Consider the following 26529-nt stretch of genomic DNA (forward strand, 5'->3'; position numbering starts at 1 on the left):
ACTTTTATCACCCTCTTTTCCATTCCCATTTTTGTCTGGTCCTATTTGGATTAATATCCTTCCCATTACCAGAGTTATACACACATGTGGCTATTATAACTTTAAATACATCTGTAGTCAATGCATAGAGGACCTTTACACTTCAGTTCTGATGATGGTTGATGCTGTAAGAAGCTAAATGTGTGGTAGAAATTCCCTTTAAGTGGTATAGACATGATAAAAAGAGCTTGTCTTGCCACTAGTTCTTAGTGTTGCTCTCTTTCCATTCTCAACTTTGTCGGGCCGTAGTTGGAGTGATCTCCCTAATAACGTCCTTATTTCCAATGCAACATATGGTATGTTACCAGTAAATGCATAGAGGGCTTTCACACTTTCATTCTGAAAATGAGCGATGGTTTACGCAGCTTATTGTTTGTCAGTAAATCCCTTTAAATAATGTAGATTTGCTGAAATGTACTATTTTTGGAATGAGTATTATTGGTATCATTTTTTTCCGTTCCCAACTTCCTCTGGTCCTATTTGGAGTGATATCTTACTAATTTCTGGCTCTTTACACATATCTAACTGATGTGAACTTATATACGACTCTAATCAATGCATAGAGGACAGTCACCACTCAGTACTGATGACGCATGATGGTTTATGTGTGGTTTAATGTGTGGTAGAAATTCCCTTCTAATGATTTAGATGTGTAGACAGTAGACAGTCCTCGTTGGTAGGTGGATTGGCGACTCAAAAGTTTGTGTGTGTTGCCCTATGTGTCTGACTGGCGCCCCCTCCAGGGTGTGTTCCCACCTACACCCAGTGATTCCGTTTAGGCTCTGGACCCACCGGAACTGGATAAAGGTTACAGACAATGAATGAATAAATGAATTATGAGTAGTAGTATTGTTGTTGTTATTATTACTTTTATTAGTGTTGCATTTTTTTCCATTCCTAACTTTCTACCACTAATATCTTTCATATTTCAATCCGATGCATTTAGTGGACCTTCTTATGCTTTAAAACTTATATATACACCTGATATAAAATGGAAAACCCAGGTTTTCTGTCCCCAGAAACCAGGAACACTCACCTGGCGGAGAGTTTCAAGAGCTTATGATTCAGAGGACGCTTAGTCACGAACGGCAATGAGGAGAACCGACAGAGGAGTCATGACTTTGCCATTTTCTTAATATACACCTCCGCACACCCACAAGAGAGGCACATCTATGAGATTTCTTTGTTTTTTTCGCAAGGCTGCAACAGGCTAGGAGGACTTGTAGAGCTAGAGCACGAGTCCAAATGGTTTTAAGGCCTATTCACACCATTTTTACAGACCAAAAAAGTCAGGACATGTCAAGTTTTGAAAACGAACACATATATTTTAATAGTGTCTTTCACAAAGAGGCTAAGAAAGCCAGTTCTTATTTCTGCGCTGTACGGATGTGTTAAAATCAGGCCGGCCGATCAATCAGAGCTCCGTTTTCATGGTTGCAGACCAAAACACTTAATCTTGTTTGTATTGGACCACAAAAGCTTATAGAGAAAACAACATGCTGACTGAAAACCTTAAAATAAGGTTAAAAGGAATGTAGATGGTTTAGGGGAGGTCACGGCAAAACACACCCCATGTTTGTTTACATACAGAAGCTCCGTGTCTTTTAAGGTGCAGCGGTGTGTGTGTGAGTAAGAAGCAACTATATCTTGTTGGTGTTTGAAGTGTAAATTGTAAGTGTTTATTTACTGTTTAAATTCCCACAGAAACTCGTGTAACTCGAGTTGTTTAGTTTTGTAGCACTTTTGTTCTGTGTTTACTTTCATGCAGTTAGCGCATGCAGTTCCACCTTAAGTAATATAACTGTAACAGCATAAATAAGTCAGTATTACACACTTATAGAGCAACATCCTCATCTCGGTTCATGCTTTTCAACGTTCAAACGCCTCCAGATGCTGCTTCAGAAATATCCTGAGTCAGTTCAGGCCTTTGGTGTTTTTCCAATTTACTGAGCCAGGGCTGTGTACAAACACGGGAGATTTTTCCAGAGTGAAAAGAGTCTTTATACAAAGTGTTTTTGATTAAAAGCATCAACATTGCCTTTAAAGGCAATAAGAGTCAAACTCCCCACTGATCTACGGCTATAGTTTCAGAACAGCTCAGTTTTAGATCCTGAGTGAGGTGCTGAACTCTCCGTGTTGAAGTCTTTTCCGTAGAACAGTGTGAACCCAGTGTGTGCCGTGTTTAGTTGCAGTGCTTAAAAGTAAAATGGTAAATTCATCATCGCTGCTGCTGCTCAAGGAATCCACTTCTTCTCCCTCTTCCAGCATCTCCCTGTGATTGCAGCATCTCCGGAGTTTTTAGATAAAACACGCGTTGGACTTTGTTTGAAAATTCACAGGGATGTACCCATATGAGAATTCTGGCCTGATGCGGATATCCGATATTATACATGTACGTATCTGCCGATACTGAGGAAAGATAACATTGCTGACAAATGTAACACTTATTTACACAACATTTTCACAACCAGCTTTACACAAATGATAAAATAAAAGGACTTCTTTACACTCAGAGGGGAGGAATCCAAGTATTTTTTTTTCTATGTTCAGTCTATATGAAAGCAAAGTCAAAGCATCAGGCCGATACCCATATAATTCCAATGATATTGAACATCACTAGTTTTTCCATTGGGCTCGAGAAGCGTCCCGTTTTGGGTGATTTGCAGAGGCATCCTGTTTGAGGGGTTTGCTGGATTTGTCACCTGCCACAAGTGTGTGTGTGTGTGTACTCTATTGTGTTGACTGTGCTCTCTGCCTCTTTTGAGAGACACATGCCTCGGAGCATGTGGAGTGTGATTGTTTACTCATACAAAGCCCAGTTGAGGGAGGGATCTCGTGTAGTTCCCGGAAAAAGGCAGTGCCCTGTTGGCGCCGAGCCTTGTCATCTGAAAGGACAGGTGGGAGAGGTGAGACAGAGGCCTGACGCCAGACCACAATAGCTGTGAGGAAGCAAAACGAAAGCATCAGCGGCGATCAGTCAGCGACAGGCTGCTCTAATGCCCTGGGTTGTGTTTTGTATTTGCACCTCGCTGAAGCAGCGAGAGAACTTCATCTTGTCTGAGAGAAGTTCTCATTTATTCATCTCCTGTTTGAGGTTTAAATATTCTCTGCAGACCTTGTAGTTTGTTAAGTCTGTTGATGGAAAACTCTCCGCCCTCTCATCCACAGTGGAACACAGTTGTGTTTCTTAATTAAACGTCTGTGACCTGCTTTGGTCCCAACCCCATGAGCCCCAAAGCAGTGTTCTCTCCCGTGTCTAAACAGCCCTGTTCCTTTAAATGGTAATGAGCTGCTCGCTGTTCACCTCAACCCCGAGTGCACAGCAGTGAGGAGCAGTTCTGGTTTTTATCTGTTTTCGCTCGGTCCTCTTTCTTCTTCGTTTTTATTCAGTGCTCTTATTTCTTGTTGCTCGTTGTGTCTGTTTTGCTATGTTTAACCACATCTTTGCGCTCTCACATAAACGCTGTGATTGGACAGATTCAGACGAGGGGGCGGGGCCATTCTAAAGTCTCTGCACTTGACGTCAGTAGCGGAGCAGGATCAAAGCGGGCTCTTGTTTTCTGACTTCAGCACAGAGAGAACTGACTGGGGTTGGGGTATAGTCTTGTGGTTGAGAAAACGCTTCTGATTAAGATTTCTATCTCATTATTGATATTATATGGCTGTTCAGACTGAAAGAAGGAAGCACAGGTGACGCATGAACACCCAGAGATATTTCTCAGATCCCACTGTGTCTCATCCTTGTTTGACTGTGCCAACTTTCTTGTTGGACCGTGGAGGATAGATGTCGTTCTCTCAGATCCTCCTCCTCAGCAGCTTGAGCTGTGTCCTCTCATCTAACCTTCAGACCTTTGGCGACCGAGCCTTCTGTAGGATTGGCCCTCTATCCGTCTCTGTCTCTCTGTCTCTTTCCTTCTCTCTCATTCTTTCTCTCCTTTTGTTCTTCATGTGCCTCCCAGCCTGCGTCGTTTACCCTGTGTTTTAAGTCTCCCGTTTGTACTTTTCTGATTGTGATTCTGATTTTCTAAGCATCTTTGGATACTCAAAAAGCACTAAATCCAGTAGTTTTATTGTTTTTTAACTGCTATAAAACTGTATTTTCATGTGTAGTGGCAGAAAGCTCTACTGGTAAACAGTTTATATGATAAATATTGTCTTAAAGCAGCACTATGTGATAATATATTTGTTAATTACAGCTTCATAATCATTGTGATGCATCACTGATGTGAGAAAAGATACTCTGTTGTTGCTCCTCTGCACTCAGCACTACAGCACATAGACTATGTAGCCTACCTTTTGGAGGAGGGTCGTATAAGACTCATTTATCCATTTAAATTTCCTATAAGGTGCAGCTATTGTGGCCACAGGTGCTCATATGTACATGTATAAAGCTTTTATAATCTCCACAGAGAAGTATGAAGCAACAGAATGCTGGGGAGCAGCTGCACATGAGTCCAAGGTCCCCATGGTCAGTGCCAAACGTGAGCTACAGGGCTATTAGCTCCTGGCATTGGACTCAATCCATTCCAACATCAGAACCAACATCAGAACCTTACCTCACTAATGTTTGTGACAGATTGCCATCAATTCTTCACAGAAATGTTGCCATATCTAGTGCAAATACTTCCCAGAAGAGCAGGGATTGTGAATCCCTTCCTTTCCAAAAAAAACAACAACTTTTGTTTGTTGTTGTTTGTTTGTGTTAAAGCATTTTCCCTCTTGCCCAATCAGAATGTCATCAGAGGAGAAGATTCTGGACCCCTCTGACAAAGGACCCTCGCCACCTGCTGGCGGCTCTGTGGCCACGCCCACCGGCAGCCCCGCCCCCACAGATCGACGGCCCCGAGGCCGACCGCGGAAGGATGCTCCGTCTGCAGCAGCCCAGCAAACTCCAGCAACCAGACAGAGGAAGAAGTAAGTTCCAACTCTTCTACAATAACAGATACCCATGAGTTTAGCAAAACCTGTGAATCTGAATGTGGAAGTCCCTGATGTGACGTGAAGTATTTGCATACAACCTCCACACATCCTCCTGTACACTTTACACCATCTCTATATCCCTGATCTTCTCTAACACAACGCAGACGCTGTGAATAGTCAGTCGCGCATTGTGTTTTTTTTTAGGCAACCGTGACCAGAGTAAACACTCGTACATGTTCAGCGCAAACGCAGCCATCGCAGCCTGTTATAGCCAATTGCTATTTTTGTGGTCGATATGTTGTTCCAGAAATAATTGCAATAAACCAAATTAGCATTTTAAGACCATTTTTTGCCACTGATATAATGATAATGTAATAACATAGCTACGACTGGACAATAATTCAATATCGATGTATATCACAATATAAAATGTTTCAATAACGATATGATTTTTAAACACATTTTCAATATTTCAGTGCACATTATTTACAGCATCTGTCACTGGCGGTCAATAGAGGGTGCTGTTGTCAGTTCAGCACTCAGTTTTAAACTTAGTTTAATAATATTAATATTGACAAAGCAGAGGTTGTTTTTTTGATGGTGACGCTTTTTTATTGTTCGTATCGATATTGGAAGTATATTGTATCGACTGACATTGTGGTATTATCGTGATATTTTGTTGGTATCGTCCACCCCTAAGCATTACAGTGCTATTACAGCCCTGTAAAGAACAATGAACTTTCAGTTAAACTTTAGTTATCAAGAGTATTTTATACCTGAGGCAGATTAAAGTCATAGCTGTAAACTAGTAGCTGGAATTTTGACTTTTGGAGTCATGGACCAGGTTGTTTTTTTTTTTTTGTCTGCAGACAGAGACAAAGTTTGAGAAAAGGGATGTGAAGGAACTGACCTAGCCCACAGTAACTTTTGTTGGTCTGTGTTTGTTGTTCGTATGGAACTAGGAGGATGTTTTTCCGTCTAATGTTACAGGCATAAACGTGTGGGTTTTAAAGTGCGTCATCGTCCACGAGAAGAGTTTTTCCACTTCTTCTGTGAAGTAAACACATTTTGTCTTCGATTTCTGATCTGATCAAGCTGCAGTACAGACTAGGCACCAGGTCACTGAGACGACTCCTGTGGCTTTCACAGTAAACCCTCAGCTCTAAACCCACACACTGTGAAACAAGACCCCAGTCAGTTTTCTGTGTGCTCTAAGTCAGAAAACACAGGATAAAGCAAGCCGTTCTGATCCTGCTCCGCTTCTGACGTCAAGTGCAGAGACTTTAGAATGGCTCCGCCCCCTTGTCCGAGTCTGTCCAATGACAGCGCTGGACCCTCATTTATGTGAGTGCGCTAAGATTAGGTTAAAACCACAATAGATAAGGTTAAACGCAGCAAAACAGGCACAACGAGCACGGAGAAATAAGAGCTAAGAAAAAGAGAACTGAGCGAAAACGGCTAAAATCCAGAGCTTCTGCTCCTCGCTCCTCACTGCTGTGCGCTCGGGGTCGGGGTGAACAGCATGCGGCTCATTATCATTTAAATGAACAGGCGCTGAAAGCGGGCGTTCTGAACAGCGCTGTTTAGACAGAGGGAGAACACTGCTGTGGGGTTTGATCCTTGTGGTACTTTCACCAAATCAGGTCTTTTTAGCTTCATGCAGATTGTTTAATTGCTTTGTCGTGAGCTGTGTTAGCGTTTTTGTTCGAGCTCTGAGCGTCTGCGGTGGGGTCTGATGGTGTGTCCTGTTTGTCTGATGGTGTAAAGATAACCCGTCTGACTTTAGACTGTTTTCCAAGAATTGACAGCGTCTAGAGTCAAATTAGCATCTGTTATTAGCCCGATGTGTGTGTGCTATTAGCGTCAGATGCTCTCAATCTGTCTCTCACATGTGCAGCTGCATATGAGCCTGAGGTCACTATGATTCAAAGCCAAGTCTCAGCTAGAGGGCTGTAAACCATCCAAAATAATCTACTCTTTTGTAACTACTCAGTGGTTTGTGAGTGTCTAGGTGGCAGTGCAGGTAGGTTCTGACACACAGCTGAAGGGGTCGGGGTCCTGGGTGGGATCATCTCCTCGGATCACTGTCTGTGAAGAGTGTGATTTGTTCTCTCTGTGGGGTTTCCTCCCACAGTCCAAACACGTTTTAGGTGGAGTGATTATGAGTGTCTACAGGTGAGTGTGTGACTCTGTGAGTGTGTGACTGTCCACAGGTATGTGTGACTGGATAAGTGTGTCACTGTGTGACAGGATAAGTGTGTGACTGTGTGTGTGTGTGACTGTCCACAGGTATGTGTGACTGGGTGACTGAATTACTGGATAAGTGTGTGACTGGGTGACAGGATAAGTGTGTCACTGTGTGACTGGGTGAGTGTGGGACTGTCCACAGGTGTGTGTGACTGTGTGACTGGATAGATGTGTGAGTGTGTGACAGGATAAGTGTGTGACTGGGTGAGTGTGTGATTGTCCACAGGTGTGACTGGGTAAGTGTGTGACTGGGTGACTGTCCACAGGTGTGTGTGAGTATGTGACTGGATGAGTGTGTGACCTGATAAGTGTGTGAGTGTGTGACCTGATAAGTGTGTGACCGGATAAGTGTGTGTGTATGTGTGACCGGATAAGTGCGTGAGTGTGTGACTGTCCACAGGTGTGTGTGACTGTCCACAGGTGTGTGTGACTGTCCACAGGTGTGTGTGACTGTCCACAGGTGTGTGTGTGTGTGTCTGTGACTGTCCACAGGTGTGTGTGTGTGTGTGTGTGTGTGTGTGTGTGTGTGTGACTGTCCACAGGTGTGTGTGTGTGTGTGTGACTGTCCACAGGTTTGAGTGAGTGTGTGACACGATAAGTGTGTGACTGGGTGACTGTGTGAGTGTGTGACTGTCCACAGTTGTGTGTGTGACTGGGTGACTGGATAAGTGTGTGACAGGATAAGCGTGAGAGTGCGTGACAGGATAAGTGTGAGACTTTCCACAGGTGTGGGTGAGTGCGGGACTGTCCACAGGTATGGGTAACTGTGTGACTGGATAAGTGTGTGACTGTGTGACTGTCCACAGGTGTGTGTGACTGTGTGACTGGATAAGTGTGTGACTGTGTGACTGGATAAGTGTGTGACTGGGTGAGTGTGTGACTATCCACAGGTGTGGTTGAGTGCGTGACTGGGTGAGTGTGGGACTGTCCACAGGTGTGTGTGACTGTGTGAGTGCATGAATGGGTGAGTGTGGGACTGTCCACAGGTGTGTGTGAGTGTGTGACTGGATGAGTGTGGGACTGTCCACAGGTGTGTGTGACTGTGTGAGTGCATGAATGGGTGAGTGTGGGACTGGACAAGTGTGGGACTGTCCACAGGTGTGTGTGACTGTGTGAGTGCATGAATGGGTGAGTGTGGGACTGTCCACAGGTGTGTGGGACTGGATAAGTGTGTGACTGGATAGGTGTGAGAGTGTGTGACAGGATAAGTGTGTGACTGTCCACAGGTGTGGGTGTGTGTGTGACTGTGTGACTGTGTAAGTGTGTGACAGGATAAGTGTGTGAGTGTGTGACTGTCCACAGGTGTGTGTGACTGGGTGACCGTGTGTGTGAGTGTGTGACAGGATAAGTGTGTGTGTGTGTGACTGTCCACAGGTGTGTGTGACTGTGTGACTGTGTAAGTGTGTGACAGGATAAGTGTGTGAGTGTGTGACTGGGTGACCGTGTGTGTGAGTGTGTGACAGGATAAGTGTGTGTGTGTGTGACTATCCACAGGTGAGTGTGTGTGTGCCTGGGTGAGTGTGGGACTGTCCACTGGAGTGGGTGAGTGGGTGACAGGATAAGTGTGTGAGTGTGTGACAGGATAAGCGTGTTTGGACAAGTGAAGTGTCCAGGACAGTTAGCACATGTCTATTAGTGAGTCCCGGAGCCTTTAGATAGTCCTTTTCTAAAAATCTATAGAGTTCATTTCTCCTGTCTCTCAGAGCCCATTTGCAGAGGCGCCTCTTTGGAGTGGTGCAGACAGTCAGGGAGATTAGGAACTGACCACAGGCCACTCTGACTATGAAGACACTTATTAAACCGTGATCATCTCCTCGTCCTTTCCGCGCTGGTGTGGATGGTTTGCATCCGAGTTGTCTGTTTCATTGGGAGGAAGTTTTTGCACTTGCTTTGTTCTCTAAAATCTTTTGCCCTTATTTCTCTTTTTCAATCATCTCCAGTTCTATCTGTCTGTGTTTAAAGTCACATGATGTTCAATATCAATGCGTATATCTCAATAGAAAATGTTTCGATAACAGTGACATGACTTTTAATCTGCTCTATTTACAATGTTTCTCACTGACTGATGTTTGTAACAGGGTACTGCCTTGTGCATATATGTACATTTATATAGTAATAAAATATAGGAAACGCATTGTAGTTTCAATATAAACACTAATGAGAACTATACACTGCCACCTTTTATATAGTGTTTGGTATTTGTAAAAAAGGTGGCGGCTTCATTTGAACAGTGTTATACTGTTCCACAGACTTGACTGTTATAGGTAGAGACATGCTTTGTGGGCGTTCTTGGCAGTTTCTCATGTCTCTGTATAGGTTTGATTTGAATATAAATATTCAATATGAAAATGATATCGTATGGACCATAATTGAGAAATATATCGTATCGTATCGTCCGGCCCTAATTTGAGTAACTCATTGGTGTTGGTTTTATCCAACACTTTCACAAATGTAATGCGTAGTAAAGAAATATCAGCAGAATGTTTATAAATTATAATTAAGCTGTAAACACCTTAAAGATCATTAATAATACATTTTTAACACTGAGTTAAACTGAGCTTTCACAGTGTAGATGAATGTGGTTTCACTCTTTGGCAAATAATTGGTCGCTGTTACTCCTTCTGTCTGTTTACAACTTAATTAATAACCAATATTAAACAGATCATCAACCATTTATAAACCTTTATAAGTGTGGTCTTATTTTAAACGGGTACCAAAAAGTGAAATGAGTCATGTTTTCATTAACTTCCATTGTCCTAGTTTGTGAAAACACGGTGGATATAAACTCTCTGTTGTCTGTATCAATATTGCATCAAAAATTATTTGAATGAATGATTCAGCCACTTTACACGACACTCCTCACAGACACCGTTCGTTTGTGTAAACAAGGCTTACATGGGGCAGCCGTGGCCCGGTGACATGACTTAAGTGCCCTTGAACAAGGCACCTAACCCACTCCAGGCGTGTGTGCTCACTACCCCCTTGTGTTCACTAGTCTGTATGTGTGTGTGTGTGTGTGTGTCTGTGTAAATGTGTTTCACTGTACGGATTGGGTTAAATGAGGACAAATTCCTCATTTACACAGTGGACAATAAAGTGATTGTAATTCTGTGATCTTCATAGAAGGATGTGAAGTGAAAGGGGATGCCGTAGGCCAGGTGCGTGGGGTACAGAGATATATAAAGAGTTGGAGCTCCATCCATTACCCTTCAGAGCAGTTGGGGTGCCAGAACTAATCATCCGAAATCAGCACCTGACCTCACTGACTTCCTCGTGGCTCACAGCAGTGCCCCAACATCTGGCCTTAAGCCTTCCCAGATGTTCTGATGGGCTGTCTGCTCTGTAGTGATCTAAAGCGCATTGATCAGCCTTTGCTAGGTAGTGTACGTCAAGTAGAGGCAGGGTATGAAAACACTGCACTATTCCTTTAAGGACTTCTGCTCCAGTCCGTTCCAGAGATCCACTCCGGGTTTTCAGGCCCCCTCTTGCTCTGGCACTACTTGAACAACAGATTTTTTTTTTCTTCCTCCCTCTCCATAGCGGGATCATGGGGATAAGTTATAGGGCTCTGGGCTTGGGGGTTGGGTGCCCGACAAATCCACAGGGCCAAGCATGGCTCTCCTGCGCTTTTCCATGTGCGGACACTTCCAGAGGGTGATGCTTTATAGAGTGATGTGCTGTCAGATGCTGCAGCTGATGCCAGGGGAGATGTATTTGGGCTGAGAGTGGGGCTGGGCAGTTAATGGAAAATGAATCAAAAATACATTATTTGAATTCTGTGCATCTATTTTTTTTTATCCCTTTAATATGTCCCCAATGTGTGTTCATGCACTGCCCCCTTAAATCTAATGATGCTTGAAAATACATCACCGATGTAACATTTGCAGATATGTGGATTTTTTTAAATTATTGTATCGGTGCAATATTGAACTTTTTTCCGATATTAAATCTAGGGCTGGACGATATGACCAAAATTGATATCACGATACGTTTCAAAGTTTCAGTCGATACAGTTCCGATATTGATATAAACAACATAAAAGCCACTAATAAACGGCCCAGAACAAACAAGAGACATGACCGCCAAACGTAAACCTACTAGCTTTGTTAATATTAATCATTTTTAACCTACTTTCAAATCGAGTGCTGAACTGACAACAGCATCCTCTAATGACTGTTGCTCAGTGACAGATGCTGTAAATAATGTACATTGAAATATCATAAAGGTTTTAAAAAAATCATATTGCTATTGAAACATTTTATATCGTAAATATATATCGATATTGAATTATCGCCCAGTCCTAATTACAACCAATAACTTGGTGGCTTTTCGTGTGCGTGCAAATGCAGTGACGTCTGTGACTACACAACTACGTCAGCCGTGTGAACGTTTTTCACTGTTTCTGCAGAGAACAGGGTCTGGGATTAAAACTCTCCATCGCTACGAAGGATTCATTTATTTTTTCCTGGTTTGAGGCAATAAAATAATTACACACATTCACTCAAACACGCTCCATCCCTCACCCTCTCACTTTCTCTCCAGAAAACTTCTGTGCTAACTAACGCTCCTCTAGAAATCATGTCGAACCATCAGTTAATCTCTGATAAAGGTAATAAACTTAAGGGTAAAATAAAAAAAGTACAGAAATGTACAAATACTGAAGGGAAGGGCTGTCTCATGTCAACCCACCGGCTACACCAAGGTGCTAATTACCTTACTAAAAACCACAATACTGCACTGTAGTCAGGTGACTCTGCCCCGTCCAATCTGCCACACAGAGGAGGACCTAAACACAGAGGCAAACCAAGGGACTTTGGACATGTTTTGACTTCAGTGACGACAACACTGAACATAAAGAAATCAAATGGAAACACTGAAAAAACATTTAAAGGGGATGTCTATGATTTGTGGGGAAACGCTGTTCTCTGGTTTGTTTACGTTCAGAAGCTCTGTGGGTTTTTGTTTTATTTTTATTTATTTATATATTTGTGAATGGTGTGTTTGAGGGGTAAAAAGGGCAGTTGTTTGTACGTGGCTGAAGTTTTTATTCACTGTTTGAATTACCACACAATCTCATTTGACTGATTAAGATTGCGAACATCACCTTTAATCCATAGCCGTTTCATCAGTAAAGAAAAGAACAATTGGGCTGTAATAATTTGCAATCTGTGCCCTGTTGTTGCTAATCTGAAGTTCCTCTGGCTTTCCCCAAAGGCTTTTCCCAGCCTTGTGACTGAACCCCACCAACACTCACCCAGGTTCATCGTCTATTAGCCAGCTGTACTTTCTTTAATGGGGGATATTAAAAGCTAGCCTCTAATGCCGGAATCGTTCAGCTGATTTATGAAACAGAGACCTTTTAACTGCTGTTTATACTAAAGACCGCTGTGGTCTTCTCCACATCGTCTGGGAACACAGACACAAGCCCGTGTATGTCTGGGAACATGATACATTTTTAATCTTGCAGCTAGTACTTGCATCACGCTAGGTTTGGCTGCTCCTCTTTGTCCTTCCCTGCAGTGCCAGCCTCCGTTCAGTTCCATTTGGAGCTCCTCTGTTAAAGGGAATGTCCAGCACGTGTTGCAATGACGTGTGAGTCTCATTTCTTATTTCTACCCCTCCCCTTGTTTCTGAGTGTCCTCTCACCCCTTGGAGCTGAGTTACACGGCGTAGTGGTTAAATCTCCCCCTACGAAATGGAACGACCCTTCAAGACCCTGATACGTCATCAGAACACAAATAAAACAGAGCAGCGCTTCATTCCCAGGCGACTAGCGCCGCTCTGTAGCAGCTCTGCACCAGTCTGCAGTGATATCAGAGGAGCTGCTGGACTTTATAACCCTCCGTTTGGAGCGTGACTCTGAAACATCGGTCATGAGGGCCATGTCGCCCTCACACTTCACCCCACCCTTCTCTCCCAACAAGAACGGAGCCCCCCACCACTAGGGGAAACGGAGAGGGAGGGTAAAGTGGTGGGAGCAAGGGGTGAATGGTGTCTTTGAACATAGACCTTAAGAAAAACCAAACCTAAAGAGGCTTTGACATGGTTTGTCATGTCAAACACAGTGCTGGGGTTGTGGTTTCCTCTGTTTGACTAGTGTTTATTCGCCTCCGCAGTGGACTCAGTGTGAGCTCCTCTGTTTAATTTGTGAAGCTGACAGTTATCACCTTGATGAAGCGATGCTCAGATCAGACCAGGGGAGCACCCTGCGGGGGGCAGACAGTGATGGACTGTGGTGGGCTGCCATGTGGGTGTGGGTCTAAAGTCATGTGAGTGTAGCCCTGAAGACTAGATGTGAGCCACAATATTATGATCACCTCCCTAATACGCTACCAACCAAAAGCATCATGGCATAATACTCTGGAAAGTTCTTTCTTGTCTCAGGCAGTGCAATTTTAGGAGGAAATCCTTGTTGAAGGGAAGCTGCTGAAGCTTGGAAGTCATGTTCCAGCTCATCCTAGAGACTTAAACATTCAGTAGTATGCATGCAGACACTTCCCTGTACTGCCCATGTTCTCAGGTCTGATAAGAATTTCAGTTCTGACAAGTAGTCATGGTCCAGTGTGACACATTCTCTCCTCCAAAAGCAGATTAGGCACGTGGTTGTAATTTTTTGGCTCATTGGTAATGGAGACAATATTATATCTTATATTTGGACATATTTTGAGAATTCCAGTTGCCCTTTCCACTCCTTTTAGGATGAACAGGCTAATAAGTGTGGTCACACTTATTTACTACTCTACAAGTTCCATACTTTGGAAAACAGGTTACAACTAGTGTTAAGTGTACTGAGATATCCACATTAAAGTGTCTACATATCCACATTCACATTAAAGTGTGAAACTGGAGCCCACCAACCCAAACACTGTGAAACAAGACCACCCAGGTGCTGCCTAGGTCAGAAAACATGGGATAATACGAGTCGTTCTGATCCTGCTCCGCTTCTAACGTCAAGGGCAGAGACTTTAGAATCATCCCGCCCCCTCGTCTGAGTCTGTCCAATCACAGCTTTGGACCTGCGTTTATGTGAGAGTGCAAAGGCGAGGTTAAACACAGCAAAACAGACACAGCAAGCGCTGAGAAATAAGAGCACAGAGTAAAAACGAAGAAGGAAGAGAACCAAGCGACAACGGCTAAAAAATAGAGCTTCTCCTCGCTCCTCACTGCTGTGCGCTCGGGGTCGGGGTGAACAGCGAGCGGCTCCTTATCATTTAAAGGAACAGGCACTGAGAGCAGGTGTTCCGAACAGGGCTTGTGAGGTTTTACCAAGCACAGGACTGGTCTTTCCTCGTGGAGAAGGGATAGAATACGTCCCCTTTAACACCTTCTGCACTCTAGAGTCGGAGAAGCTGTTGATGGTGGAAGAGTGAGAGAAGAGGTTAAAAATAGGAGAAACTCACAGGAATGAGAGGGAGAAAATCAGAGCAGTCTTTGCGTAAGCTCTGCCCAAGCATGTAACTCCCTCAGATTAAGCCGGACTGTGGAGAGGAGGCTGTTTAATGCGTGTGTAACAGACACCAATCTGGAGGATTTATGAGCCGTGCTCTCTTAATACTTGCTCCGTCTTATAGTGTTTAGCATCTAATGGGGTGTTAATTCTTACGTGACTTCGCTGGAAGCTATTGCAGGAGCTAGTGTTCACTCTCTTTCATTAGAAATAACAGATCTGTACATGGTGTCATTTCAATTTAATCATATTTTGCAGATGATGCTATTGCATTTGTGTGTTTGTTGCATCTATTGGACAGCAGATCATAATCGATGGCCCTGAATTCACTTTAAAGTAACACTAAGTAAGATTTGGTGTTTTAGTTCCTGGGCTTTTCCCACAGCTGCATAGTGTAATTCACATCCACATCAATGTGCTGAAATCAAGGAGCAGGACATGGGGGGGTCTTTCTCTACCCTCCTTCAAAAGTTACATAGTGCAGTTTCTGCAGTGCTGAGCCTAGAGTAACAATGACAGAGGCTTTGTTCTGCCTGTTATGGCTCAGTGGAGCATCACAGTGATTTTTGAAGCTGTAATTTTAAGGTAAGAATATTACGTAGTGTTGTAAGACATTCCCAACTGGTCTGCAATCAGGACGCGAGTTGATGACATTCTGTGCTGCTGACCCTTTTGTAATTAAAGTAATATAAAGTAATATTTTTACCTTAAAAATACAGCTTGAAAATCACTAATTCTCCATTGATCGGTAACAGGGAGAACAGAAACTCTGTCCTTGCTACTTCAGGTTCAGCACTTGCAGAAACTGCACTATGTAACTTTTGGAGGAGGGTCGGAAACCATGTACAGCTCAGAGCAGCAGCAGAGAGGGATTTCTAGAGCTTTTACACTGCTTTACTGTGTGAATATGTATTAAATATAATAGTGTGGTGAAAGCTAATTCTGTGACATATTTCTTTAGGTTAACATAAATTTTTAAAAACGTAATCTGATTAGACAGTGGCTTTAAAATGATAAATAATGAGGCCTAAGCTGCTATAAAAACCTGGCAGAGGTGTGTTTACCCTCCTTACACTATATTAGGAAGATGATTTTAAAAGGTGGTGTATCATGGCAGTGCCATGGAAACGAGCATTAGACTGGGGTCCTGCAGTGTAGAGAGAGAGAGAACGAGAACCTGAGGAAAACAGCAGTGAACTGAAAAAACATCCCAGGGTCTGAAAGCTGTGGAGGAAGTGAGATGTCCAAGGTTTTGTGGCGCTCATAATCCAAGCTGCTCTATTCTTTCACATCTGAGATTTGAGTCATCATACACTGGGTTGTCGGTTTATTAGATTCACCTACCTTTCATGTACCCTCACCAGACATTTTATAAGACATTCCCAAAATATGAGGTGTACAGATTAGCGTATTAATTTTTATTTATTTATTTATTTATTTAAAGTCACAAATACTTAGCATATTTTCTAGCCAAACGCACACAGCGTACTCTCAGCCAGGAACGAGCGTCCACCTGTAGCAAGAATGGTTCCAGTTCACAAACTAAATTTGGAACAGGTTGATGCGTTTCCACCGACATAAACTAAACGAAAAGTTCGTTCCAACCGGTAAACAAAGAAGACCTGTTTTTTCAGTGCGAACGGTGACGTGGTCCGCAGGCGTGTTGAGATTCAGTAACTTGGGAAAGGGCTCAGAGCTTCAAATACAGTGTTAGTGGAGCTAAACTGGGTCATTTACAGCATTTCATATGAATAAATAGTAGGAAATAAAACAGGAACACACTCCTTTTGTGTGTGTTTCTGGGGCTGTGCTTGCTGCTACACCATGTGCGTTGGGCAGAGCCTCTTGGTTACGTTTCTCCGCTGTTCACAAGCTCAGCAGGACGCCTCTGAACTCAGCAACATTTACACATTGTTATATCTCACTCTGATCTGACACATGGTAAACAGAGAATAGACAATGAACTAGTCATGACTCTAACAGTTTATCTCTGGCTCTGGAGCTATATTCAGCCACAACGCTAATCCACATCTAGGGGTACACACAGTCACTCATTCACTCATACACCAGTATAGTTATTAGAGAAACCAGTTCCTCTAACCTCCATGTGTTTGGACTGTGGAGGAAACCTGATACCCTGGAGGAAACCCACACAGACACTGGAAGAACATAGAAACTCCACTCAGAAGGGACTGTGTGCTGAGTGCTGAGAGGCGAACGTGCTCAGCACCGAGCCACTGCGCTGCCTGCAATGCTTTGTTTTTGGTTATTTTTTGTTGAATAAAATGAAAAAAAGAGCAGAGAATGTTAAATTATATGCCACACAACAGCACTTCAAGTTTATATATTTAGTTTACACTGCAGTAAGGCTCTGAATCATTCGTGGTTTAAATCTCTATGAATCACTTCTTATTTTCTATTGTTTAATTAGGTCTCTTCACATAAACCTATCATCCGTGAAAAGAACGGTTCTGTTTTCTAACCTTCTGTCACCTCTTCTTGTGATTATCTCGGCCATCTATGATTGTTGGGCCTATGAAGTGATGCTCGTGTCAATGTTAGGAATGTATTAATCCATCAAAGGATCTGTCAAAGGATCACTGGCTGAAATGGGAATTTGGGGCTTGAAATTAATGCAGATTGGGACTAAAACAATTTTAAAGCAGATATTCTTTGAGTGAGTGACTGTGAGTTATGGTCCTAAAATAATATCATGATATTTCAGGGTATTTTGGATAAGGATATATTTGACGATATGAAAAAACACATTACAGCAACAAAAATGTTACATTAATTATATTCAATTAATAAAATATTAAATTAATCTTTATTTTCATACAAAACTAACCATTTCAAACATTCAGAAGGAACAGCTAATAAATGTCTAGACATCCCTACTGAGTGAGGTCCTGCTCCACATCCTTTCACTTGATTTTTGTGACCAGTGTGGGATGTTCCAAATTATAATAAAACCCTCATATCTCTCTCTCTCAGGAGTCGTGGCCGGGGAAAGACTGTGGTTGAAGATGAGGACAGTGCAGATGGGATGGAGACGGCTGAGTCTGGCAGCACACAGGAGCCAGGTGAGACTGGATCTGTGGCTTTTTTCCCCCTCTTCCTCTCTTCATCCATCCCTCTATCTCTCTTCTTCGTCCTCTAATCCCTGCAGGAATATTTCTCAAACTTCACACCTCTCTCACTCTGTCTCACGCTCGCCCTCCACTCATCCGCGGTGAATGACTGAATCTAACAACTAGTGATCAACTGATATATCGGCCGGCCGATTAATCGGGCCATTTTTAGCATTTTTTATATAATCGGCATCGGCCGACGTGAGCGAAAGTGGCCGATATTTACACAATGCACACAGGAAATGCTGTGGGCAGCTCTGTCATTCTGGCTGTTAGAGCGCCCCTTGTGTCCATTTTGTCATCTTACAAGCAGACATCATTGAGCACAAGTACAGGAGTACAAGCCTCCAACCTGTAGCTGCATGCCGCCTCATCAGAGAAAATGGTATGAATTATTTTCTCTTCTTCAGCCCTCACTATTTGTTACTGGCTGCTCTTTGTAACATACAGTCAATAATCAGCATCATAAACGACTGAGTTGATAGTTGTAACCTAGAAATCCAGCATTATTTAGCCTCTTATTTTGCTCATTGGTCACTGGCGCCTAAAAAATCTCTCATTGTTATATCCAGTACTACAGGTCCAAAGTCGACAGTAAATGTACCAAATTAAAGCTTAAAGTCACTGATTTTCATTGATTTAATCATTTTTGCTGTTACTGGAAATTGTTATGAAAAACAATTAGTGACAGTACAGATTTTCAGATTTCTCACGGCACCATATTTGAGTAATGTGTACATATCATATACCAAATCAAATGGACAGACTCTCAGGATCACGAAGATATACACTAAAATGTAGGACTAAGGAATTAAAGTAAAAAAAATAAGATATTCCAAACTTCCTCATCGATGACAAAACTGCTGCTTCTCAAAGCCTGAAGAGCCCACAAGCGGCTCACACACAAAGTTAGCACAGCAGCGCTTACCTTAGATAGTCTCCTTCAAAACGAGACTAAATCTGAGTCAAACTTCTCCATCAAACCTTGAAACAAGTCAATAAACCTGGGATTATTGACTTGGGAGGAATGGGAATATCGGCTTTACATATCGGCCATCGGCCACTACTTCTGTCTAAAAATCGGCATCGGCGATCAAAAAACCCATATCGGTCGATCACTACTACAACATTGAAACAAGACAAGTCAGTTTTCTGTGTGCTCTATGTTGGAAAACACGGGGTTAAATGAGCCGTTATGATTCTGCTCCGCTTCTGACATCAAGTGCAGAGACTTTATAATGGCCCCGCCCGTCGTCTGAGTCTGTCCAAGACACAACGAGCGCTGAGAAAAAAGAGCACTGAGTAAAAACTGAGAAGAAAGAGAACTGAGCAAAAATGGCTTAAAAAAAAACTCGCTCCTCACTGCTGTGTGCTTGGGGTCGGGGTGAACAGCGAGCGGCTCATTATCATTTAAAGGAACAGGTGGGGACTTGTGTCCCACACACTCACTCACTTTAATAATATCTTACAAAGTGGCCTTGTGTGTCGCTGACTGTTCTTCTGCATCAGTACGTTTTATAATTACTGTCTTTTTTTTTTTAAAGCCTTTCTCTCTCTCTCTCTCTCTCTCACACTCATTCATTTTCTCGCACTCACGCAGATGCTAAAGGTCAGCTGGAGGAGGTTGAGGGCAGCACTGCCGTGTCGTCGTTGTGTGGAGAGGAAGAGGAGCAGCCTTCATCATCCCTCCTTTCTCCGCGCTCTGAGGCAGAAACATCAGCAGCTACGGGAGCTCAGAGCAGGTCAGAACCTCACACTCTGCTGACTCATTTCCTCACGTGGGAGGACTCTGAGTGAATGTGTTTACTGATGGGGGTTTGAATGTGTGTTTGAGAGTTTTGTGAATGAAGGCAATTTATAAACAAATTTGAAGCCTCTCTCTCTCTGTCATTGTGATGCTCCACTGTCGGGTCAGCGCTGCAGAAACTGAACTAGGAAACTAGGCTCTGATTGGCTTTTTTTTTCCTTCTCAATCAGATAAATCTGGTCCTGCAACCGAATACTTTTTATTCCCTGCTTGCTTACGGTTCCAGCAGAGCCGAGTATGTACTAAATGGTGACGTGTGAACCCTGACGCTCGCCGTGAAATCTCTGAAGTTACAGCAGATTTCACATTTGTTTTTATCTGACTCTCAGTGGCAGCTCATAACATTCCCCCAAGGGGTTTTTGAAGACGTTCAGACGCTCCTTGCATCAGTGGCTGAGGAAAACGTGCGACATGGAAAACTGATCTGTGAGAACTGGGGGCGGAGCTGTGTTCAGTCCAAACAACAGCAACAACAAAAACATGAGTAAAGAGCACCTGACGTTACTGCCCGCGCTGTTGTGGTTTTAAAACACTGTGGTTCCCTTTAGAGACGACACTGGGAGCTGTTGAAGTGCCCATCCGTATTCTTAATCTTCACCGGACCTCTACGGATGTGTGTATAAACACGTCCCTTACATCTCTTCCAGTGCAAGCCTCGTGTGTAAAGCAGTAAAGCCGCCTGTCGCACTAATGACATTAAATGGCTGTTTTGACTGTAGCTTTCTCCATTAGCCGAATGTTTTAAATGGAAGATTACAGAATGTATTATTCGTTATTGAATTATTCAAATTGAATAATGTCTGTGTGCTGCCAGCGTCAAAATCAGCGCCCTCAATTATCACCGTTTATCAAGAACCATGTGGAGGCTTTAAATGTCAATGGGGGGGGGGGGGGTTAACACACGACTGTACACTGAGCGCTGTGTGGGTTTCATCAGTGTTTTGTTTCAGACTGGGAATAGATCAGGGTGAAAAGGCAAATGATTTCATGTTTCTATACTTCCACAACTCTATCGGTGGCCTCCTGTTGAGACTGACACCACAAGGACGGATAAGACGTATTGGAAACTAAAGCCACATTAACAGAAAACAGCAGGTATTGTCTCTATCACAGCTCCAGGGTCTTGGAGGTTGTGGGTTCGAGTCCCTCTCCGGGTGACTGTCTGTGAGGAGTGTGGTGTGTTCTCCCTGTGTCCACACCTCCAGGGTGTATTCCCACCTTGTGCCCAGTGATTCTAGGTAGGCTCCGGACCCATCGCGACCCTGAACTGGATAAGGGTTACAGACAATATGAATGAATGAGTAAATACGTGATAAACGTGTTTGTCATATCTCCCTACAATACCCTGAAATATCATGACATTATCTTAGGGCCGTATCGCCCACCCCTACAGCATCACACCCCCGCATCCCCTGGCACTGACTCTTGGCCTCTCATCGCCTGAGTCGCTCTTCGCTCCTCGCCTGAGGATATTTCTGAACTCCAGCTGACCTTTTGGTTCCAGTAATCTCACTGAAGCTCTGGCAGAGGAGTGGAGATAAAGGGCTGACCACTCTTTGCTTGATTCGCATTGGTAACTGCAAACGTGGGGGGAGCCCAGGAGCAAAAACACCCAATCTTACCTAGTGTTGCTGTGTCTGTGTGTCTGTGTGTCTGTGTGTCTGTGTGTCTGTGTGTCTGTGTGTCTGTGTGTCTGTGTGTGTGTGTGTGTCTGTGTGTCTGTGTGTGAGTTTTTCCTCCAATAGCGCCATCTCTGATGAACCCGTCTGTTTGTTCTCAGTCTCTGAACACTGTCGGCTGTAGCTTGTGTGTATTCTGCACTGTGTGTTTATCCTCCTCAGTCCCCCCCCCCCCCTCTCTTTCTCTCTCTCTGTCTCACACACACACGCGCATTAAACCCGAGCAGGTAAAGGTAAATCCGTCTGTGTCCAGACCGACCGCTGTGTGAATGAAGGCTGATAAATTGTCTGGACGCATATCTGGAGACCTTTATTAACAGCCTCCGTTCCGAGCGTCCACAACTAATAAATATTTATTTATCCTTCTCCTCACATCCCCTTCCTCAACAGCTGCCCCCACACGCAGACAACTCAGCCCACACTGGACCGCCTCTCGTCTCTGAATGATCTCACGCTGAAAACCTTGAAGGGAAAGGAAATCAATGTTGAGATGAGGACGACTATTCGGAAGCTGCCAAACAATCTCACAAGCCTCGGTGTGTTCACCGAGAGTCTGGGGTGTCGTCGAGGACTAGAGCTTTAATCAGGCTTTAATCTAATTCAGAGTTGAATTAGAACCTAAAATTGTCTGGGATTTCTGTCCAGACAATTTCACCCAAACCCAACAAAATCTGGTCCGACCCAAAACAGCATCAGGTTCCGAGTCCCTGCTTGACCCAAACCCAACAAAATCCAGTTTGACCCGAACCAGCATCAGGTTCTGAGCCCCAACTTGACCCAAACCCAACAAAATCCGGTCCGACCCGAACCAGAATCAGGTTCCGAGTCCCAACTTGACCCAAACCCAACAAAATCCGGTCCGACCCGAACCAGCATTAGGTTCTGAGTTCCAACTTGACCCAAACCCAACAAAATCCAGTTTGACCCGAACCAGCATCAGGTTCTGAGCCCCAACTTGACCCAAACCCAACAAAATCCGGTCCGACCCGAACCAGAATCAGGTTCCGAGTCCCAACTTGACCCAAACCCAACAAAATCCGGTCCGACCCGAACCAGCATTAGGTTCTGAGTTCCAACTTGACCCAAACCCAACAAAATCCAGTTTGACCCGAACCAGCATCAGGTTCTGAGCCCCAACTTGACCCAAACCCAACAAAATCCGGTCCGACCCGAACCAGAATCAGGTTCCGAGTCCCAACTTGACCCAAACCCAACAAAATCCGGTCCGACCCGAACCAGCATCAGGTTCTGAGTTCCAACTTGACCCAAACCCAACAAAATCCAGTTTGACCCGAACCAGCATCACGGTCGAGTGCTGCAATAAAAAAAAAATCAGGACTCTCAGGAAAAAAGCTTTTTGTGGGGAGTTTTGTGCTGTCACCTTTCCAGTTCTGACATGTGTGTGTGTGTGTGTGTGTTTCTCCTACAGTGAGCAGCTTTGTGGGTTGTGTTACTGTGGAGCTCGCAGTCTGCTGGGTCAGGGCGAGCTAAAGCTCTTCAAGGCCACGCCAGGCTTCGAGACCAGAACGGAGCAATGCAACCACGATGACAAGAACGTGGCCACCAGCCAATCAGGGAAGAGCAGAGACCCAGAGAGGTGAGCTGATTGGTGGACAGTTTGTCTCAGACAGCAGAGACAGTTTGACAGAGGATTGGTTGTGCATTTGTGTCTGTTCTGTGGCTGTGGCCAACAGCAGCTAAAAACCCTAAAGCACCAGCTTGTGTGAAAACAGCACCTCTCATCAGCAATGACGCTGCTTTATATTATTCGCTGTACAAATGCGTTTTAAGGCCTTTTTTGTGTAGCATTGTAATTTAAAATTAAAATATTCTCCTGCTCTTTTTTTCAGTTTAAATGACATAAAATAATAATCGTCAACAACTCCCATCTCACTGATTCGAAAATGCCATTGATGTCTGAGCTGGTTATGTATCAGATGAAACGAAGCAGCACTGCTCTGTGGCACCTAACGCTCGTATGGCAACCGATTGCCCTGGTGTGTATGTGTGTGTGTGTTTGTGCGCGTGTGCGCTCACTGCCACAGATATCTTAAAAGCACAATTTTGTTGTACATTGTGCAATGTAGCGCTAGACTATTTCAATATCGATATATATCACAATGTAAGATGTTTTGATAACTGATATATTTTTAATCATTAAATCATAATGATTTTAATAATTTTCATTATTTCAGTACACTTTATATACAGCGTCGGTCATTGACTGACGGTCATTAGAGGGCGCTGCCGTCGGTTCACTGCCCTCAGTTTTAAAGTTAGTAAAAATATTAATGCTGACAAAGCCAATAGGTTTATGTTTGATGGTGTTCAATTTGTTGATTCTTCAAATTGATATTGGAATTAAATCGTATCAACCAAAATTAAGAAATATATTGTGATATAAATTTTTGCCGTATCGTCCAGCCCTAGACCAATGCCAATAAAAGAAACATTTTTAATATTTACCCCTGTTTACTGCAGTTCAGTGTGTGAAACAATGCTGAATAAACATGTCTATTACTTAAATATAGTTAAAATATCGTGATACATAATGTGCCCGTATCGCACAGCTCTACCCAAGGTTACAAACAAGCTCTTTTTCTATCAGTCACTTTGTAGCAGAAGGAATCCAGCCGTGGACTCTCCGTCTCCTCCCGCGTGCTTTTCTTTGCTAGCCTGTGATTAGCCAGCAGCTCTGTGGAGGCCCAGCAAGCAGGATGTGAGCGGCCGGACCCAGCGTGCGCTCGACCCAACAAAGGCCTCCCTTGGACAGCTGCCTAATTTGTCTCGGCTTTTTGGAGCCAATCAAGCGTCTCCCAGGGCCTTGGTGACGTAATGCCCAGTGAAAGTATCTCTGGCACACGTCCAGAATGGCCGGGGTTCATCATCTCCGCAGACTCACGGCCGGCTAGAGGGGCTCTGCAGCGGAGCAGACAGGGAGATCAGCAGAGAAGTTTATATTATCCTCTATGATCTTCTAGAACGTTGGACAAAGAGCAAACGTCTTTATCTTCTCACACTGTGAAGAGCAGCAGACAGGGAAGAGGATGCAAAGAAAGGGAGAAAGCACACAATAAAAACACAGTTGTTGGAGCTGCAGTTAGAGCTGATGCTGATGGAGAGGTTTCATGTTTTCATTATTCAGATTCAGAAATACTTTATTGATCCCAGAGGGAAATTGCTGTTGTTACGGTTGCAACCGTTTATGCAAAGAATAAACACTCTAATAATAATAAAAATAATAAAATGAGAATAAATTAAGAGAAATTTGCAATGTGTACACGTTTACATTCTTAAAAATACAGTAAAATGGCATTGGCTGTGATAATAAATATAAAATATATTGTATGGATTATTGCACATGTTAAGAAAAATGAATCACATTATTATTGTTATTGTACATATGAACAGTAATGTGGTATTGAGTCTTCTGTCACACTTTGAGGGAGGAGTTACAGGTAGGAATGGCCTCCTGTGTCGCTCTGTAGTGTATTTCTGTGGAATGAGTCTGTGGAATGTGCCCCTGTATTTCATCACTGTGTCGTAGAGTGGGTGGAAGTCATTGTCCATAACAGCCTGTAGCTTAGATAGCATGCTTCTCTCCAACACTGCCACCAGCGAATCCAGCTCCACACCCGCAACATCAACGGCCTTACGGGTCAGTTTGTTAAGTCTGTTGCCGTCCGCTGCCCTCAGCCTGCTGCCCCAGCATTCAGCATCATATAGAACAGCCCTCACCACCACAGACTCAGAAGATCATGAGGATAGTCCAGCAGATGTTGAAGGACCTCAGTTATTCTCTGCAATTACGCATCATAGTGTATGAATGAATGAATGATGGCTTTCTAGTAGGGCTTTGTCATATTGTATTGTTCGCAATAATATCATAATTTTTAAAATGTCAATATCATGACGGTGTCATGCAATTTGCCATATGTCATACATTCTTTACATGAGTCGTTTACGCCCAGTGAAGTATGGTGAATGATTGAAATTACATTTGCAATAAAATAAAACTTTTTAATAAATAAAAGCATTTAATACTTTTAATATATATTACATATATTTAATTGTTGCAATAGTGTTTTCTTGAAATTAATAAAAGTATTTTTCATTATCTTCTCATATTCTCATGGACATCGTTATCATGAAAATACCCTAAAATATCATGATATTATTTTAGGGCCATATCGCCGAGCCCTACTTTCTAGACCTACAAAGCACTGGACGTTCTTTGTGACGTTAGGGAGCAGCCTCAAACTGAAAGGGTGAAATTGTCCACAGGTGAGAGTGGGTGAATGCGAGTGTGTGAGTGAGAGAAAGAGAGAGAGTGTGTGTGTGACTGGGTAAATGTGAGACTGTGAGTGAATGACTGGATGAATGTGAGACTGTGTGAGTGACTGGGTGAATGTGAGACTGCGACTGGGTGAATGTGAGACTGTGACTGGGTGAATGTGAGACTTTGTGAGTGACTGGGTGAGTGTGTGAAATTGTCCACAGGTGCCAGTGAGTGAACAGATGAATGTGAGACTGTGTGAGTGAGTGAGTGAATGACTGGGTGAGTGTTCCATCCCCAGACCCACTGTGACCCTGACCACAATGAAGCTCTTACGGCAGGTGAATGAACGAAGATGTGTTTATTTTTGCGATGGCATTCTTCTGAACCTGGGGCCAGTTGAGAAACATTGGTCCATTTACACCTCTCCAGCTGTTAACTTGTATTCCAATCTCCCCCGTTCCGGTAGATAAGCGGTGAGGAGGTGTAATCAGACACGGAGGACGTTGATGATGTCTTTATCTCATTGCCGTGAGTCATTTCTCAGCGACTGCGTTATCAATCAGTGACGTCATGGTGAGAGAAGGCTCCTCGTGGCTAAATCAAAGCAGCAGTGAGTCAAAGCCTCCAGCCGCTGAATGTCAAGTGCGAATTAACACTCTCTTCTCTCACTTACGGCCGGTGACTGGAGCCTTCAGACGAGCGCGAGTGCAAAGCGCTGTCCGTCAGCTCCGACTCAAAGGCCACGCCAGAGCTCTGACATTTACAGCGCTGTTTGCTTTTTGAGGCTCGTTTTGTTTTTTCCTCAAGGCCAGACGCTTCCATCTGATTAGACTTTAACCCGGGGCCTGTTCGGCCCGGTGTCATTGTTAATATTGTGCTTTCTCTTCTCGTTCTTCAGCTGTGCCCCCCCCTCTTCACCTCCGTTAGCTCCATGCCGGTTAACTCCAATTAAAGCTCATCACTGCCATGATTGTTTCCTG

The 26529-nt window shown here is 43.6% G+C and overlaps 1 protein-coding gene across 2 annotated transcripts in view; it reads left to right on the forward strand.

The window, feature by feature from the left end:
- The window catches only part of kmt2cb (lysine (K)-specific methyltransferase 2Cb), a 93119-nt gene that overhangs the window by 4544 nt on the left and 62046 nt on the right, over nucleotides 1-26529 (forward strand). For both annotated transcript variants that reach the window (XM_066681806.1, XM_066681807.1), the window contains exons 2-5: nucleotides 4771-4953; nucleotides 17648-17736; nucleotides 19385-19526; nucleotides 22700-22867. In XM_066681806.1, the coding sequence (XP_066537903.1) occupies nucleotides 4772-4953; nucleotides 17648-17736; nucleotides 19385-19526; nucleotides 22700-22867 (581 nt within the window). In that variant the 5' untranslated portion in view covers nucleotide 4771. The remainder of the gene's footprint in view (nucleotides 1-4770; nucleotides 4954-17647; nucleotides 17737-19384; nucleotides 19527-22699; nucleotides 22868-26529) is intronic.

Source organism: Hoplias malabaricus, chromosome 9, assembly GCF_029633855.1.
Source record: "Hoplias malabaricus isolate fHopMal1 chromosome 9, fHopMal1.hap1, whole genome shotgun sequence".
Taxonomy (NCBI): Eukaryota; Metazoa; Chordata; class Actinopteri; order Characiformes; family Erythrinidae; genus Hoplias; species Hoplias malabaricus.